This window comes from Asterias amurensis, chromosome 9 (assembly GCF_032118995.1).
Source record: "Asterias amurensis chromosome 9, ASM3211899v1".
NCBI lineage: Eukaryota > Metazoa > Echinodermata > Asteroidea > Forcipulatida > Asteriidae > Asterias > Asterias amurensis.
Window position 1 is genome coordinate 11,052,895 of NC_092656.1, and position 16,202 is coordinate 11,069,096.

At 41.5% G+C, this 16,202-nt stretch overlaps 2 protein-coding genes across 2 annotated transcripts in view; both read right to left on the reverse strand.

Annotated features, from left to right (window-relative positions):
* The window catches only part of LOC139942136 (small ribosomal subunit protein uS11m-like), a 51,000-nt gene extending 49,697 nt beyond the window's left edge, over positions 1-1,303 (reverse strand). The window contains exon 1 of the mRNA XM_071938858.1: positions 1,192-1,303. The gene's annotated coding sequence lies outside the window, so the exon portion shown is untranslated. The remainder of the gene's footprint in view (positions 1-1,191) is intronic.
* Positions 1,304-3,025: 1,722 nt separating this feature from the next.
* On the reverse strand, positions 3,026-15,985 carry LOC139942130 (uncharacterized). Its single transcript, XM_071938851.1, has 7 exons — positions 15,904-15,985; positions 12,776-13,031; positions 11,338-11,520; positions 10,600-10,647; positions 8,059-9,681; positions 7,180-7,327; positions 3,026-6,475 (listed from the first exon to the last, which is right to left on the reverse strand). Exons 2-7 carry the CDS (start codon positions 13,014-13,016, stop codon positions 6,460-6,462), a joined length of 2,259 nt encoding a protein of 752 aa, XP_071794952.1. The 5' UTR covers positions 13,017-13,031; positions 15,904-15,985; the 3' UTR covers positions 3,026-6,459.
* Positions 15,986-16,202: the final 217 nt, after the last annotated feature.

Consider the following 16,202-nt stretch of genomic DNA (forward strand, 5'->3'; position numbering starts at 1 on the left):
GCATATCGGCAATAGCAGTAAAAGAGTATAGTTGAGAAACATAACACGCAAAATTCACTTGATTTTTACTCAAAATCTGTGAGTGTGATACCTATTTGTTGAACAATTCTAAGTGTAGTGCTATCTGCAACTTCTGAAGCATTAGATAGATCGGTAAGTTTCATGATGCAGAACGTTGCAGATGGTTTTTCAAGGAAGCGAAAGGTTTTGATATCAGTGGTGCTGGGGCCAAGGATACGGAGTGGATTGGACCGATTTATGGGGGTTGTTCTAAAACCCCCTCGACCCCCACGACCCACGACCCTCCGACGTCAGCCCCGATTTAGAATTCACAGTGTGTGATCCGCAACGCAACTTCCTTCCACGACTAGGCTTGACTTCAAGTCTGAGACTGCGGTTATATTTATCTGCATCAGCCACACAGAATTGGGAGTATACTCTCCGCTTCCGCACGACAAGTGCACACCGATTGGGGACCCCAAACACGTTCGTGTGGCCATTTTGGTCGGTCGGGTCTACAACCTTGAGCTCCGCTTAGAGCAACTAGTAGTACCATAGTACACAGGACGGGAGCGATCGGCCGGAAATGGGTCCGCCTGATCATCACATAATGAGTTGGCCGTAATCGTACTCGGGCGGTAAACGCAGGTTTCCAGTTGGGATAATAATCTCGGATCGGCCAAGAGATGCACGTGGAAATGTCGCGTTTTTTATCTGTACATCATAATTGCCACAGGCCCGATCTCGGCAGCCAATCACGCGAAGTTTGCTTCGTGCATACTACATGTCTCGGACGCTGTGTTGTTGTGATGTGCGAGGCATGGCATGGTAGTCGATGTCAGCATACACAATTATTGTGTGCGTGATTGGCTGAGGTTGTGAACTGTGGCAATTTCGGTGTACAGAAAAAAAGATCGCACAAAAGTTGATGGTCGAGGGGGTCGTGGGTCGTGGGGGGTCGAGGGGGTTTTAGAACAACCCGATTTATGGGGCTAACACAGGCCCACACCACAGGACACAGATCACGGACGGTCGGTGGGAATCGAACCGGGGCCGGGGACGCTGGGTCCCCTAGACAGAGGTGAAAGTAGTTCTAGTGAAAGGACAGAAACCACTGAGCCAACCTGAATGCCCACTTAGACCTAAATTAAGCTACACTGGAAAAAAAAATAAAGAAAAGTAATTGCTTACCATGTGAAGAATCAAGGAATTAAACTATCAAAATGTGCCGCCACCACACGGTGATTTTACGAAGAAAAACCCACACAGTTTTAGAGCAGTCTGGTCCCGCAATTCTCCTTACACACTAGCGCAGTCAGAAGAGGGAAACCAATCTTTTGCGCAAAGTGGAATCTCTGGGCAAAAGGTGGCGCCCTTTACAAAAAAAGTTTGACATAATAATTAGTTTTCTTTACCAAACATCCAAAAGGGGATCGTAGGCCTAAAACACTAGAACATTGCGAGCTCAATGTTTGTTTGTGTGCCCTCAAAATACTATCTATACGAGTTAGATTTGAGAGCCCCCAGGAATGTGTACAAATTGCCCAATTGTGACCGTGGGGGGGGGGGGGGGGTCAATCCAACCTTGGGGGCTATGTGTGGTTAAAATTAATATGAGATTTGATAATAATTCACTTTTTATTGTCCTAATTTAGCTGTAAACCTACAATTTTGGGGAGTGCCTCATGAAAAATCACAGCAGCAAGTCAATCTGGTAAAAAAACAAAATCTTAGTATCGGTACTAATAATTTATTGCAAGCATTCAAAAAGGCTGACCTGCAAAAAACTTGGTAAAGAAATTTTAAGGCTTTTCAATAGAGGCCGAGACTTTTTGAGAACTTTTAGATTGATTTATATGCGAGTCTAGCTCTTTTTCGATATCTTTAGTGTGGTGTCTCTAGCCCTAACCCCAATCATAAACACTAAACCCTACCCTAACTGCAACCCATATCCCCTCTAACCCTAACTGAACTTTGAACATAATCCTATAACCATCACTACCACTACCCTAACTGCAACCCCTATCCCCTCTATAACCCTTACTTTGATAATAATCCTAACCCTTAACCTTACTTTGAACCTACCCAGGTCGAAATTCCAGTTGAACCTAGTTAAACTGGGTTTAACTGGAACTAGTTGAAACCAGTTGATAAACTAGTTAAACACAGTTAAAACCAGTTGGTGTAATATGGAAAATGGACCAACTGGTTTATAATTTCAACCTAGTTGAACACAGTTAAACCTAGTCCAAACCAGTTGGTTAATATGGAAAATGGACGAGTTTGGTCACTATCCAGTTGAACCAGTTGACCCCAGTTAACTAGGTTCAACTGGAATTTTGACCTGGGTAATCATAACCCCAACACTTACCCCTACCCTAACTGCAACCCCTATAATCTCCTCTAACCCCAACTCTAAACCCTCACTTTGATCATATTTTTATATCACAATCCTGACAATCCCCTTGTCCAGATGCTGTATTGGCTTTGACAAGTAGCTGATTAGATGTAGATCCTAGCCCTTACTCTAACTAGCACTAACCCCTACCTTAACTGGAATCATCCCCTCCAACCATAATTATAACCCTTACTTTGATCATTATCACAACACCAACCCTCTCCCCTTACCCCTCTGACCCTAGCCAAACCATGAACCCTTACCCTAACCCTAAACTTTAACCTGTTTTTCTGCCCCAGACATAACATAAAAAGTCTACATCAGATGTAGGTCAGCCCTTGTGCTCAATGAAAATTGCAAACTTGTTTCCCAAGGGGTGTTTGTCTATATATAGACATTTTCAAAATTATAATAGCAAAAAATACTGTTATATTATAGTAGGCCTACAAGGTGGAAACTTCCAGTTAGCTTTTGGATGATGAATAATCACAAACCCCTTTACCCACACGAGTGTAATATTTTGAAAATTACTTTTAAAGTGACTTTACAGCTAGGTAGCCAATAATATTTTGATGATCGACTGTATATCACAGAACCATTAGACATTTTGCATTTATTCTTCAAAGATAGATTTTTTTATTTTAATTTTGATTATTTTTAACACAGATAATCATTTTAACAAAATTTAAGAAAGAACCTTTTTCGTGATTTTTAGTCTTTTAAGTGAAAATATTCTTTAAAAGCACACATCTCACTACTTTGAGCTTTACACACAAGTAAATTCTCAATTGGGACGCATTGCCATTTGATGATTTGTTAGGACTAAGCCTGGCATGACATACCAAGATGCCCATTAAAGGATTGGGGTACTTTTTGTAACACAAAACACCATCACAGATTTACATTAAACTTATACAGTATGAAGATAATGATGTTGAAGGCTTCCCTTAAAGGCAGTGGACACTATTGGTAATTGTCAAAGTCTAGCCTTCACAGTTGGTGTATCTCAACATATGCATAAAATAAGAAACCTGTGAAAATTTGAGCTCAATTGGTCGTCAAACTTGCGTGATAATAATGAAAGAAAAAAACACCATTGTCACAAGAAGTTGTGTGCATTTAAATGGTTGATTTCGAGACCTCTAGTTCTAAATCTGAGGTCTCGAAATCAAATTTGTGGAAAATTACTTCTTTCTCGAAAAACTATGGCACTTCAGAGGGAGCCGTTTCTCACAATGTTTTATACTATCAACCTCTCCCCATTACAAGAGGTTAAAAAGGCAGTGGACACTTTTGGTAATTACTCAAAAATAACTATTAGCATAAAACCTTACTTGGTAATTGTGTAATGGGAGAGGTTGATAGTATAAAACGTTGCGATGAACGGCTCCCTCTAAAGTGATGTAAAGGTGTAATTTTCCACAAATTTGATTTTGAGACCTCAGGTTTAGAATTTGAGGTCCCGAAATCAAGCATCTGACAGCACACAACTTTGTGTGACAAAGGTGTTTTTTCTTTTACTATTATCTCGCAACTTTGATGACCAATTGAGCTCAAATTTTCACAGGTTTGTTATTTCATGCATATGTTGAGATACATCAAGTGAGAAGACTGGTCTTTGACAATTAGTGTCCAGTGTCTTTAACATAGGGGAGATGGCGGGAGAGTTGAGCCATTACATTTTGCACGATTCTGCAGAAATGAAATGTAGGATCCCCTAACTATAAGTTTTAAGTAGCTTTAGAGTGTTGACTTACTAAGTATAACATAATAATTGCACCAACTGCTATTGTTTATTCATAGGCTATATATTTGACACATTATCACTAAATTCATTGCTAACTATGTAAGAAGAGAAAGGGTCTTATCTCAAGTTCCAAATTTCACTTTTTAGTGGAATTTAGATGTTCTTGTCACTCCAACTTTGAGCACTTATCTCTCACATTCTCTGTTGTAGCCAAAAAGACAGTTTGGTTATTCACTACCAACAGAGACTCAACCAATCTATGGGCTAGTGGTGTTTTGGGGGGTGGTTCATCAACTCTCCATATGGCTCAACTCTCCTGCATCTCCCCTATTGCTTGTCGATATGCAATAGTGTTTGGGAAATGAGTAAAACAATGTCACGAAAAATACGTCTTACATGCTAAAATAGTTTTTGTGACTTGTTTTACTAATTTCTCAAAAACTTCAGCACCTCAGTAAGAAAGCTTTCTACCATCATACTCTGTAAGTTTAAAGTAAATCTGTGGACATTGTGTTTTGTGTCCAACAAAAAGTACCCTTTTAAGGCACTGGACACCTTTGGTAATATTGTCAAAGACCAATATTCTCATTTTGTGTACCCAACATAATGCATAAAATAACATGTCTGTGAAAATTTTTGTCTCACTTGGCCATCCAAGTTGCAAGAGAATAATGAAGAACATCATTGTTGCACGAATTTGTGGGATTTCAGATGCCTAAATAAAGGCTTCAGGCCTGAAGTCTTTTGAGTGAGCTTGTATACCGGTACCTCTTTCCCAAAAACTACGTTACTTTAGAGGGAGGCGTATGTCACAATGTTGATACTTTCAACAGCTATCTACTGAACACTACCAAGGAAGTCTTTTTCGTTCGCCCCCAGCGCCTTGCTTTAACCAAAGGCGCTGGGATGGGCAAACATATCATGCACTGTCACTGGTTTAGAAATGCGCAGTCCCATCATGCATCACACTTACACTGCACCATATATCTATGCACTGTACCCATGACGTACTTCCTGAACAAGAATCGAAAGCGATTAGCCCATCCCAGCGGCCCTGGATAGAAGGAAGTCTTGTGCTAAACAATATTTGTGAGTATTTACCAATAGTGTCCAGTGCTCTGTACAATTCATAATTTGTCAATGAAACACACTTGTCATTAATAATGCGTAAACAGAATTTGTTAATACAAGAAGCTAAACAATTGGTTGCAAGTGGAATTTTGAGAATGTCTTAATTAAAATAATTTACAGTAAGTTGTCTACTTATACCCAATAAGTGAATAACCCTTGATCTGGGCACTGTGTACAATAATTTATAACAAGAATGAACCTGACTTGGTAAATTTGAAAAACATTATTTTGGGATAGAACAAAAACATCCTATTTACTAGAGTGAGATTTGAACCAAGAACTCTTGATTAATGTGCCGGTTCTCCACCACCTTAGCTAGCTAGCCTGATGGTAGCCGTCTCCCTATTGTAAATATCTTTGTTCGGGTGCCATTCTGACACCATACAACCGTTAACTACTGTGTAGCCAGGGATCACACACAAGGGAAGCAGCAGTCAGTGGATCACCTTCAGAGGATGTGACTTTTTTGTTTCAAATATAAAATAAACTACAAAGGAAAACTGAATGGGTAAATTTTAAAATAATTTGTAATAATTATTGTGATGTCACACATACATGGAATGGAGAGCTCTGGATTTACAGCAACATCTCTGATCTTGTATTTAATCAGTTGCAGAAGGAAATGTTCATAACATTTTAAAGACATCCTTTGGTGGATTGTTTGACTGTATTTGGCGGATGCTCATCATTTTGTACATGTAGATAATAGGAACAATTCTCCTGGGCGGATGCTCATCACTTTGTACATGTAGATAGTAGGAACAATTATTCTTCTCTTGCCCTGACTCCAGGGGCTACTTCTACTTCTGTTTTTCAACCAGTTTGTGCATTACAGACCTGTAGCAAATTTCCCGAAACTTCACGTAACTGCGCAAGTCCACTTGCGAAATGTTTATGAAGCAACTTGCATAAGACGACCTACACAGTTGCGTAAAGTTTCGTGAAATCGGCTGCAGGGCCCAATTTCATGAAGCTGCTTTTAAAAGCACAACTTTTTGTAAAAACAAAAAAAAACAAGCAAAAAAAAAAATCTATAAATGAAATTCCAGGGCCTGCATTATACGTTTTATCTGTCAAAAAATAGTTTAATCAGATGGTCCAATGCTCAGTTCCTGGCAACTACTGAATCTGCACTGCGACTACACGAATCCTGCAGTATTTAGGAAGCTTGCAGTCCTCCTCATCACTCTTTCTTCAGCCTAAAATTAATTGAAATATGAAATTGTTTATTACAAACATGCCTCTCAATTATGAGTACATCTTCAAAACTTACCACACAGTTGAACTTATTTTTCGCAGGCATGATAGTTGGAGAAAAATAACTTGGACAAATATATTGAGCATCAGTAAAAGGGATAACCTACACACATACGTACACATGGTCAGATGGTGTAGGCTTCAATAGAATTTTCAGGCTGTGTGGTCACAAGAGTTAAAACTTTGAAATCAGACTAAAGTAGTCCGAATATCGTGTGTGTTTATGGGAACAATCAAAGGTGATTTGGCTTAAAGTTGAAAAATCATAATGGGGCATGACCCTACTTGAAAAGCAAATATCCCTGTGGGTGTCTTTATAATAGAACACTCTTCGTGGTCAATGCCCTCCCCAGGAGGCCACCTCTGGAGGCCCACAGACGTGGCCAGAAGGAAACATTTAAATGATCTTTTCACGTTGAATACACCCCTTGGTAGTCCTCAGGATATTTTTACCCCACATATACCCAGTGTGCTTTCACACTGTCCCCGCCTACACACTGTAGGTCAAGATTCCCAGGGATAGGGTTGCATGTTTCAAGAACACCCCAGGGTTTTACCACTTACACCTACTCTAGAGCAGGGGTGGCTGTGCCCCAGGGTATGCATCAGGGAAGCAAAGCTTACACATAAAATCTCTCTACTTTACCTTTTTGCTTTGTTGCGGCGGGCAGTGGTTGTTCTGGTTTTGGCTTGTGGCGGTGAGTTCTGTTCCAAGGAGTTTAGGTGGTTTCCCTGCTCCCGCCCAGCGTGATCCGTCTCTCCATCGTAATTCGGCCTTCTTAAAGCATTCGAAACTGATAAAAAGAAAAGAAAATCAAATAACCTTTTGAAAGGAACTGGACACTATTGGTAATTACTTTAAAACAGTTGTTAGCATAATTTAATGTACTCCGTACAGGCAATGGAGAGCTGTTCACAGTACAACTATGATTAGAACCAGGCTTTACTTCTAATGATTGGTAAGCTATATTATTTACTTATCTTCCAACATTTTTTAAAACAATGTTTTCGGTTGTTAAAGGCACTTGACACTTTGGGTAATCACTCAAAATATTGTTGGCATAAAAAGTTGGAGAACTGTTGATAGTACAAAACATTGTGAGAACAGCACACTCTGAAGTAACATATTTATATACATACATACTTTTGTATGTAGCTTATGAGGAAGAGGTAATTTCTCACTGAAATATTAAAAGAATTCAGACCTGAAGCCCTTTTTAGGCATCTGAAAACACACAAATTTGTGCAACAAGTGTGTTTTTTTCTGTTATTATTCTCTTGCAACTTAGGTGACTAATAATTGAGTCCAAATGTTCAGAGATTTGTAGTTTTATGCATACATGTACATGTACGTTGGGATACACCAAGTGAAAACGCTGGTCTGTCCAGTACCTTTAATAACAAATCAATTTACTAATTTTCCCCCTCTTTTGCCCTATTGTCCCCCCCAACATATGTTCTAAACGTACTCTTCCGGCAGCACTTTTTGCATCTCACCGTTATAATGGTCAGAATAAAAACTCACGTGATGCCAGCTGATACTCTCTGATTCTGCCGTGTAAACTGTCTGCCATTGTTTGGATGATCTGCCCCAGTCGCAGTCTCTTCTCATCGTGTTCGATCTCTCTCTTGAAAGTCCGAAACCAGTCCGTCACCGGTGCATTGGTCGTAGGCGGCGCCGCATCAATAATGCCTGTCCACAGCGGAGCGATTGACATGAATGTTTTCAGGAAGTACCGTACAAACGCTGGCGCATAGTAGGGATTCTTGTCAGTAGACCGACCCCACTTGCCCTCATTGGTAATCTGAATGGCTTTGTAGTGTCTGTAGTACGGAGATGTCTTCAGCCACGAGCAGTCATCACTATCCTCTGGGAATACTGACTCTTTGTACACATCTCGTTCTGGATCATACTCAAACGGTGTTTCGGACTCTAACTGTTGCAGTGTCTCTGCTTTAGGAGGAACTTTAGACAGCAGTACTTTACACATCAACCCAAAGATGGTGTCTACGTCGTCTTTTGATGATGTATTTATCATCTGTGACACACATTGCAAGATAAATGTTTTCAGGTTGGTCTCGGTGTCCGCAAGATGTCTCGAGACGACGTGCATGAGGTGTGCACTGCAGATGTACACCTTGCAGGCCGGGAGGCTTCCGTCCCAAACTTTCTGGAGGTAACCCTCTGTTCCGAAAACATTGAATGATTTAATGACTGCTGTTATGGCATCCCACCTGCAGTCCACGATGACCCTATGAGGCACGCTGTACCTCTCATCAAGCTGCTGTACAGCGTATTCAAATCGCATGAGGAAGTTCATAAACTCTGGGTACGAATGCGTATGCGATATATACTCGGCCAGCGGAAGTGGCGGATCATTGCCGTGTCCGCTAACAACTAGAGCCCAGTACTGCATTCCGAAGGTTTGATTGGAAGAGTCTTTGACTTGCAATCCCGTCTCGCCAAGATGAAGTGTCACTAACTCATCTTTAATCTTTTCAATCAAGATCTTCAATTGTGCGTCAGTGAAGACGATGATCCCAACAATGGGGATCATGGACAGACCCTGGACATATCCAATGCTTCCCATCTCCTCTGTTTTGTCTCTCACCTTCAGTAGCTCTTTAATGTTGTCCCAAGTATTGAAAGTTGCCTGGTTTGCCGACGACGATGGGCTTGGAATGCCGTTCTGTTTCTCAACATGACTGCTGCTCTCCGCAACCAACTGTTTTAGGCTTAGTTTTGCTTTCTTAGACTTATTATTTCTGTGCGAGTCGCCGATGACAAGACGCAGGAGCTGGAAATCCCTTCCATGAATAATGTCTCCGGTAATTCTAACCTTGACCTTGAGATCTTTACCTGCCACCTGGGCCTTCTTGATGACAAAGTCGTACTCCGTGCACCCGTCAAATTTACAGACTGCCTTTCCGTGGAAAAAGGGAGCTCTCCTTTTGCGGCTTCCAAACTTCTTCACCCGGTTGAATTTGAAGACCAAAACGCAGTAAGGGTTGACCTCGGACACCTTCTTGGCAAAGATGTTGATGTGACCCTTGAGAGAGTTGTTGTGACGGCCCTTGTACACCCAGATCATTCCCTGCTCCTCCGGTGAAAGATTAAACTTCCACTTACGCCTTTCTAGAGTTGGAGCTGCAAACATAAAATAAATACAGTGTCAATACAGTTTGCAGTAACTCCATGGGTTTATCTACTTGCAGTGTAGATTATGCTGTTTTGAGAACTCAATCATGATAGCCTAAAGCCCTTTTCACACGACAACATCAAACTAGGGTCCTTGGTCTCCGGTGCCAGTTGTCTTGACCAAGGACGTTGGTCAAACTCAAACAGGACCTTTCACACGTCGCAGAAACCAACGGCCCATGTCTCAAAACATTCGTCTTTTGTGGTGCTAAAGGTCAACATTGAAAACTTGCTCTCTTGAAGGAGTCTGGCACACGCTCAAAGGTTTAACGTTATCATATAACGGGGTCGAACATCTTGATTTTTTTGCACCATGTGTTTCTTCTTGCGTGCATGCCTGGTAGCTCCAGCCACACCAGGGTCCTTCGTTACACAAGCAATTTCCATTCACACAGCAAACACGGACCATCGTGGTATCATTTTCACAACGTTGTGTTTTTAAGACGGAGGTCTGGACCTTGGTCTTAAAAAGACCAGGGCCCCGTGCCTATTTAAGCAGAGGTACCTTTCACACCATGTGGATTAAACAACGTTGTGTTCTTAAGACCAAGGACCCCCTGCTTATTTTCCTCGTGTGAAAAGGCCTTATGATATTCTACTGCAGCCGATTTTAAAGAATTCTGGAAATTTCTCTACTGAGACAAAACTTTATTTGTTTGGTGACTTGTTTTACTCATTTCTCAAAAGCTACATGTACCGGACCTCAGCAAGTGTTAATAACATGTACGTGTAAGAGAAGCTTTCTACCATCACTATCTTCAAACTGAGTTAGTATAATGTAAATCTGTGGACATATGTAGTGTTTGTGTTGCTTTCTTCAAAAAGTACCTAGACCTTTTAATGCCAACTTAAGAATTTGAGACTTACCACTTAAGTTGTCATCTAATCCATCAAAGTGTTGACCATCAGCCGAACCTGAAATGAAAATAATTCACACACGATTAGAACCAGGCTTGGCGCTTAAGTACTTCCAATGATTGAAAGCGATATTATTTATTTAACCCTGTTCAGCCCCAAGTTTTTTTGATATAAAACACCACTGGAGCTCACATTGTTCTGACCAAAAGCATGAGATGCACATTCTAACACAGTATAAAGCTATTATTACCTATTTAAGATTTCCTTTTTAGAGCATACAGGTTATGAAATTGTCTTACATAATAAATGTTCTTTTGCGATTTGTCTTCCTTATTTTTTCCTCATCTTCAACTAATTTTCTGACAAATTGTCCTACATAGTTTGATTTCACAAGATAACCATTGTTACCTTTAAGATTTCTCTTTTAGAGCATAATAGGTAATACAATTTTCTAACTTAATGAATTTTTATTTGCGATCTCTCTTTCTAGTGTTTGTCTCATCTTCAACTGATATTTTGACAAATCGTCCAACATAGACCAGATTGAATAACCCCTTTGTTGCTAAGTTACCATCTTGTAGGGTAAACCATATGCGCGTCTAAACACATACATCAATGAAGCACGCATCGTTCACGGGTTTATTTCTACGGCACATGCACGCTTACACACGCCATGTTGTAGGGCAGATATTTGAATGGTGACGTCATTTTCAATTCGGTCTATTTTGAATGTCATATTCTTCTCACCTGCCAGCATTGCCAATACATCTACTATTTGTCGTCGTGTGTACTTGAGAGTCTTTGTCAAGTAACCGTTAAGTTCGAGGACAAGACCTTTCTTTAATGAAGCTTGAACAGGCAAGTTAACTGTGTCATCTTGGGTGAAATGATCTTGAGTTATTCCAGCTTGGGTGCAGTATGGTCCAATTGCTGTGGTTTTTGAGAAAATTAAAGAAACATTATGGTGATTAAAAGACATAAGATCTCCAAAGCTATTCATTGTAGGGTATTATGGCGGCACGGTTTAGAGCAAGGAATTCAAGTTCTGGTGGTGAGGTCATCTGCGGAGTGAGTTCAAATACTGGTTAATGACACTTGTGTCCTTTGAGCAAGATTCTTCACTATAATTGCTTCTCTTCACCCAGGGGATAAATGGGTACCTGCAAGGGTATAGGTTGATATTTTTGTTTGAAAAAGCAGGGAGATGAGAAAGATTAAAAGCTATAATTGCTTCTCTTCACCCAGTGGATAAATGGGTACCTGCGAGGGTATAGGTTGATATTTTGTTTGAAAAAGCAGGGAGATGAGAAAGATCAAAATAATTTTATTGGCCCAATGACACGGGGGCCTTATATGCGAAGAAAAGATAACATTTTCCGTTGTGCCGGTAACTCCTTGATTCAAATTCAAGGGTCTCTCTAAGGATCCTCACTGTTTCAAAATGTGCAGCCTTCTGTAACAGATCTACAATGTACCCTGTAACTTTTCCCTGTTTTGTCTCTTGCGTAGTAACATAAGAGACAGCAAACACCAAAGCACAGATTTGAATGAATTTGTATATGATGATACCAAGGTTTGCTCATCTGGAGTTCGCCCCAACCATTTGACAGCCTACAACTGCAATCAGCCTACAACTGTCTCTAGTCTGAGGAATTCAAATTTAAGCGGTAATTTGTACACAAGCAAGTCATTGTACCAGACCTCTATACAAATCGTACTCAAATAATGGCTTAATGAGGTTATTTTTCTAGTGGTTCAAACACATACATGTATGTACATGGGTGTACAAAAGTGAGACTAAACTGTGTCTCTGGTTTCATTGGCTGCATATTGCGCCACAGTACCTTATCAAACATTACATGGTGCTCTGTAAAAGGAGGTCTCAACATTCAAAACGTACACGTAGTCCCATTTAGCAGCCATAGCCAGGATCACCGATGGCGAACACCTTCTATTTTGATAAGTGCACTGGGTTCTTTTACATGTGTTACACAACACATTGGACCAACAGCATTTCGTCCCATCGGAAGGACCAAGCAATGGTTAATTGTCTTGCTTATTAGGACACAAGTGTCACGACTAGGGGATTCGAACCCATACATGTATTCTGCTGTTTAAAAACACCAGTGCTTTTTACCGCTCGGCCACGACACTAAACACTATTTATTTTAGAATCTATTTGTACCTCTACTGAATCCAGGTTCGTCTAGAAGTTCTAACGCTGAAGGACGGGGCTGCGCATCGCGGGGCGTTATAACAACTTCCATCCCGTCTACAGCATCATGCCCAGTCTGTTCCGCAACCTTCTCACGTATAACATACGTACACTGCCCAGGAACAGAAGTTGGGTATGATGAGCATCCTGGTTGCTGAGAATCTACAGGAGCTGATGCTACATGTATATCTGCAGGTCTGAGATGTTCCATGTCTGCAACACGCCACTGGGTTTGAAATCAAGAAACAATTATGACAATTTTATCAAACAGAATGTTAGGATAGTGGTCAAATCGGACAAATTGATGAACCCTTCCCATGAGTAGTTGCGATAACGTAACCCTCCTCCCGACGACGAAGCCAGAGCTTACCCTCCTCCCGACGGCCCTCTGGCTTCGTCGTTGGAAGGAGGGTTATGTTATCGAAACTATAATAATAATAAAAATAGTAAAACATGTAGGTATTTATAATGCACATTTTCTCCAGAAAACCGATCAAGGAGCCTACACAAAATGAAAAAACTAATACAATAAATGAAACCCAATGAAAGTGAACAAGTGTGTTTTTAGTTCCCTCTTGAAGTTGTTGAGTGATGTTGTTTGGCCAAGTGAGACAGGGAGCTTATGCCACAGGGCAGGAGCAGCTTTGGCGAAAGCACGGCCTCCGTAACAAATTGTTCTAGACCTTGGCTCTACCAGCAAATAAGATCCAGCAGACAGTAGAGCACGACTGCTGTGCTAATACTAATAGTGGAGATTAGTTCACAAAGATACTGTGGGGCTTGTCCATGCAGAGCTTTGATTTGAACACAAGGATGCAGATTTAGAAGGTGATCCTCTTCTTTGCAATGGGGAGCCATTGTAGGCTTCTTAGGATGGGCCAAATATGGTCGTATTTTCTGGCTTGGACAACGACTCGAGCGGCATTGTTGTGTACAAGTTGCAGACGAGAAATAGATGCAGCTGGAAGCCCAACCAAGAGCGAGTGGCAATAACAATCCAAGCTGGAGGAGACCAGAGCATGGATTAGCAAATTTTTAGCAAATTTTTGCTATGTTACAAAGACGAAGACGTTGTTGAACAGTTTGTCGAACACAACTACAAGATTGCGGCACTATACATCATGTACATGTAGTTTTTTGTTGAAGTACACGTAGAATACAATGATCTACACAAATATGCCTCAAAACTGTGTCGTTTTCCTTTTACCTGTATGGCCCCACCGCGTTAGTTCGCAAAGTGAAACGAAAACCATGCAACTTCGAGGCAAATTTGTGTAGATCATTGTATTCTACGTACTTTTACAACATCTTTCTAATCTAACCATGCCTTTTATAACAAACAGTTACAAACGCTTTTCAAAGACCAACTCGATCGATCCAAGGCAACGTGTTCCTTTATTTAGTTGGCAAATGTCATAAAGAGGTGTGCACTCAGCAATGCTCACACGCTAGCCCATCTTGTTGTTGGTACTCTCTTTGTTATGAGACCGATGTTGGGGAAGGAGAGCCATCCAGCCAGCTCAACAAGGTGGGCTACACACAACAGTCAGCAGCCATTTTCCGGAATACCGTACACTTTGGCACCTCGCAAACTCGGCACCTACAAACTCGGCACCTTGCAAACCTGGCACCTACTCAGCACCAAGAATGACGGCACCATACAAACTTGGCACCTGCATGTGCATGTGCTGAGTTTATGGGTGCCGAGTTTGCAAGGTGCCGAAGTGACCGGTACCCTACCATAGAGTTATATATAAGAACTAGATGGCCCACTGGTGATGCTTCTTGCACATGCGCGACATCCTGCAAGGCGCAAGGAAACACGCGCGCCATTCTGCACGCGCGTTGAATATGACGTACCTGATGGAGTTTGTGTTTATTGAATGCTGACACGATGCTGTTTTGTCATTTTACAAAAGGGTTGTTCTAAAACTCCCTGCACCCACGACCCCCTCGACGTCCGCCCCGTGTTCGACAGCCGAGTAAGAATTAAGTCCCCCGATTTACACATGTAGAACTCACAGTGTGTGATTCGCGACCAACGCAACTTCCTTCCACGAGACTGAGACTTATCTGCATCAGCCACAGAGAATTGGGAGTATTTTACTCTCCACTTCCGCACGTCACGTGCACACCAATTGGGGACCCCAAAACACGTGTGGGATAACTTTCCGTATGGCGCCACCACCTTTTCACTCATTTTTACAAAAAGGGATATATCAATCATGTAAATTAGATACTATATTATTTTATTTCGAATGAAAAAGTGGTGGCGCCATACGGAAACTTTTCCCACGTGTGGGCCAATTGGTCGGTTTTTGGTCAGTTCATTTAGCTTCCCTGGGTCAACCCCGGTGTGCTACGTTTTTTTTTTAAAGACGAACGTGGATTATTATCTGCACATCTTCGTCCTGGAAAAAAAAACCCGCCACACACCAAGGTCGACCTGGGGAAGCTAAACGAACGCACCCTATGTACCTAGCCTGAAAGTCTGACGTCATTCTTCGGGGCTCACGAATAACGCCACAGACCGGCTTCAAAAATTGCAAAATGGCGTGTAGTTTGACCTCTGACCTCGGTCATTTCACATTATAGATACGCAGTCAACTCAAAGTTAAAAACTCCATTGCAGACTTGAGAGCAGTGACTATTTGGGCATCTATGTCACTGCACGTATCCAATGATATCATTGTATCCAATTGGAACCACTGGATCTAGCGGCGGCATAAATATAGCCCCACTTGTGTGGCCAAGGATAGCTGAATAAAAAAAATAAGGATTCAGCTATCCTTGGCCACACAAGTGGGGCTAGCGGCGGCAGCGACCTGTCTTTATCCTTGCGGATAAGACAATATGATATGTACCCTACTCAGCATGCTCAGCGCTAGCCCTACACTTGTGTGGCCACGGATATCAGAATCTATCCTTGGCCACACAAGTGCAGCTACAGTTTGTAGCTCAGCCTCAGCGCGATGGCCGATGCTCCCTTTTTTATTTTTCCAACCAAATTGTTACTGCGCTCAATCTAGCTATGCATTGAAACTAGCACTAACTCAAACTTTCATATTATGAAAAAATGCAATAGAACGCCATATTACCTTTAAAAATCGTTTATTTCAGTTTGGATTTTTAGCACATATCTCCCCTCAATCCATGCTTCAACAGTCAGTCTACATTCATGCCATCGTGAAGTGTGTGGCCATAGCCCCCTCTCTAGTCGGCCGCTGACCAGTTTGTTGTTTCATGTGATCCGACATCCGAGGCCGACTGTGAGCCGATTCTCCGCGTGTAAACTCAACTTCACACAGTTTGGAAAGAAATATATCTTTACCTTTCACTCGCTCTACTGCACAATGTTTGTATTCTTGCAGCAGTTTGCATAGTTAATTTGTCTAAG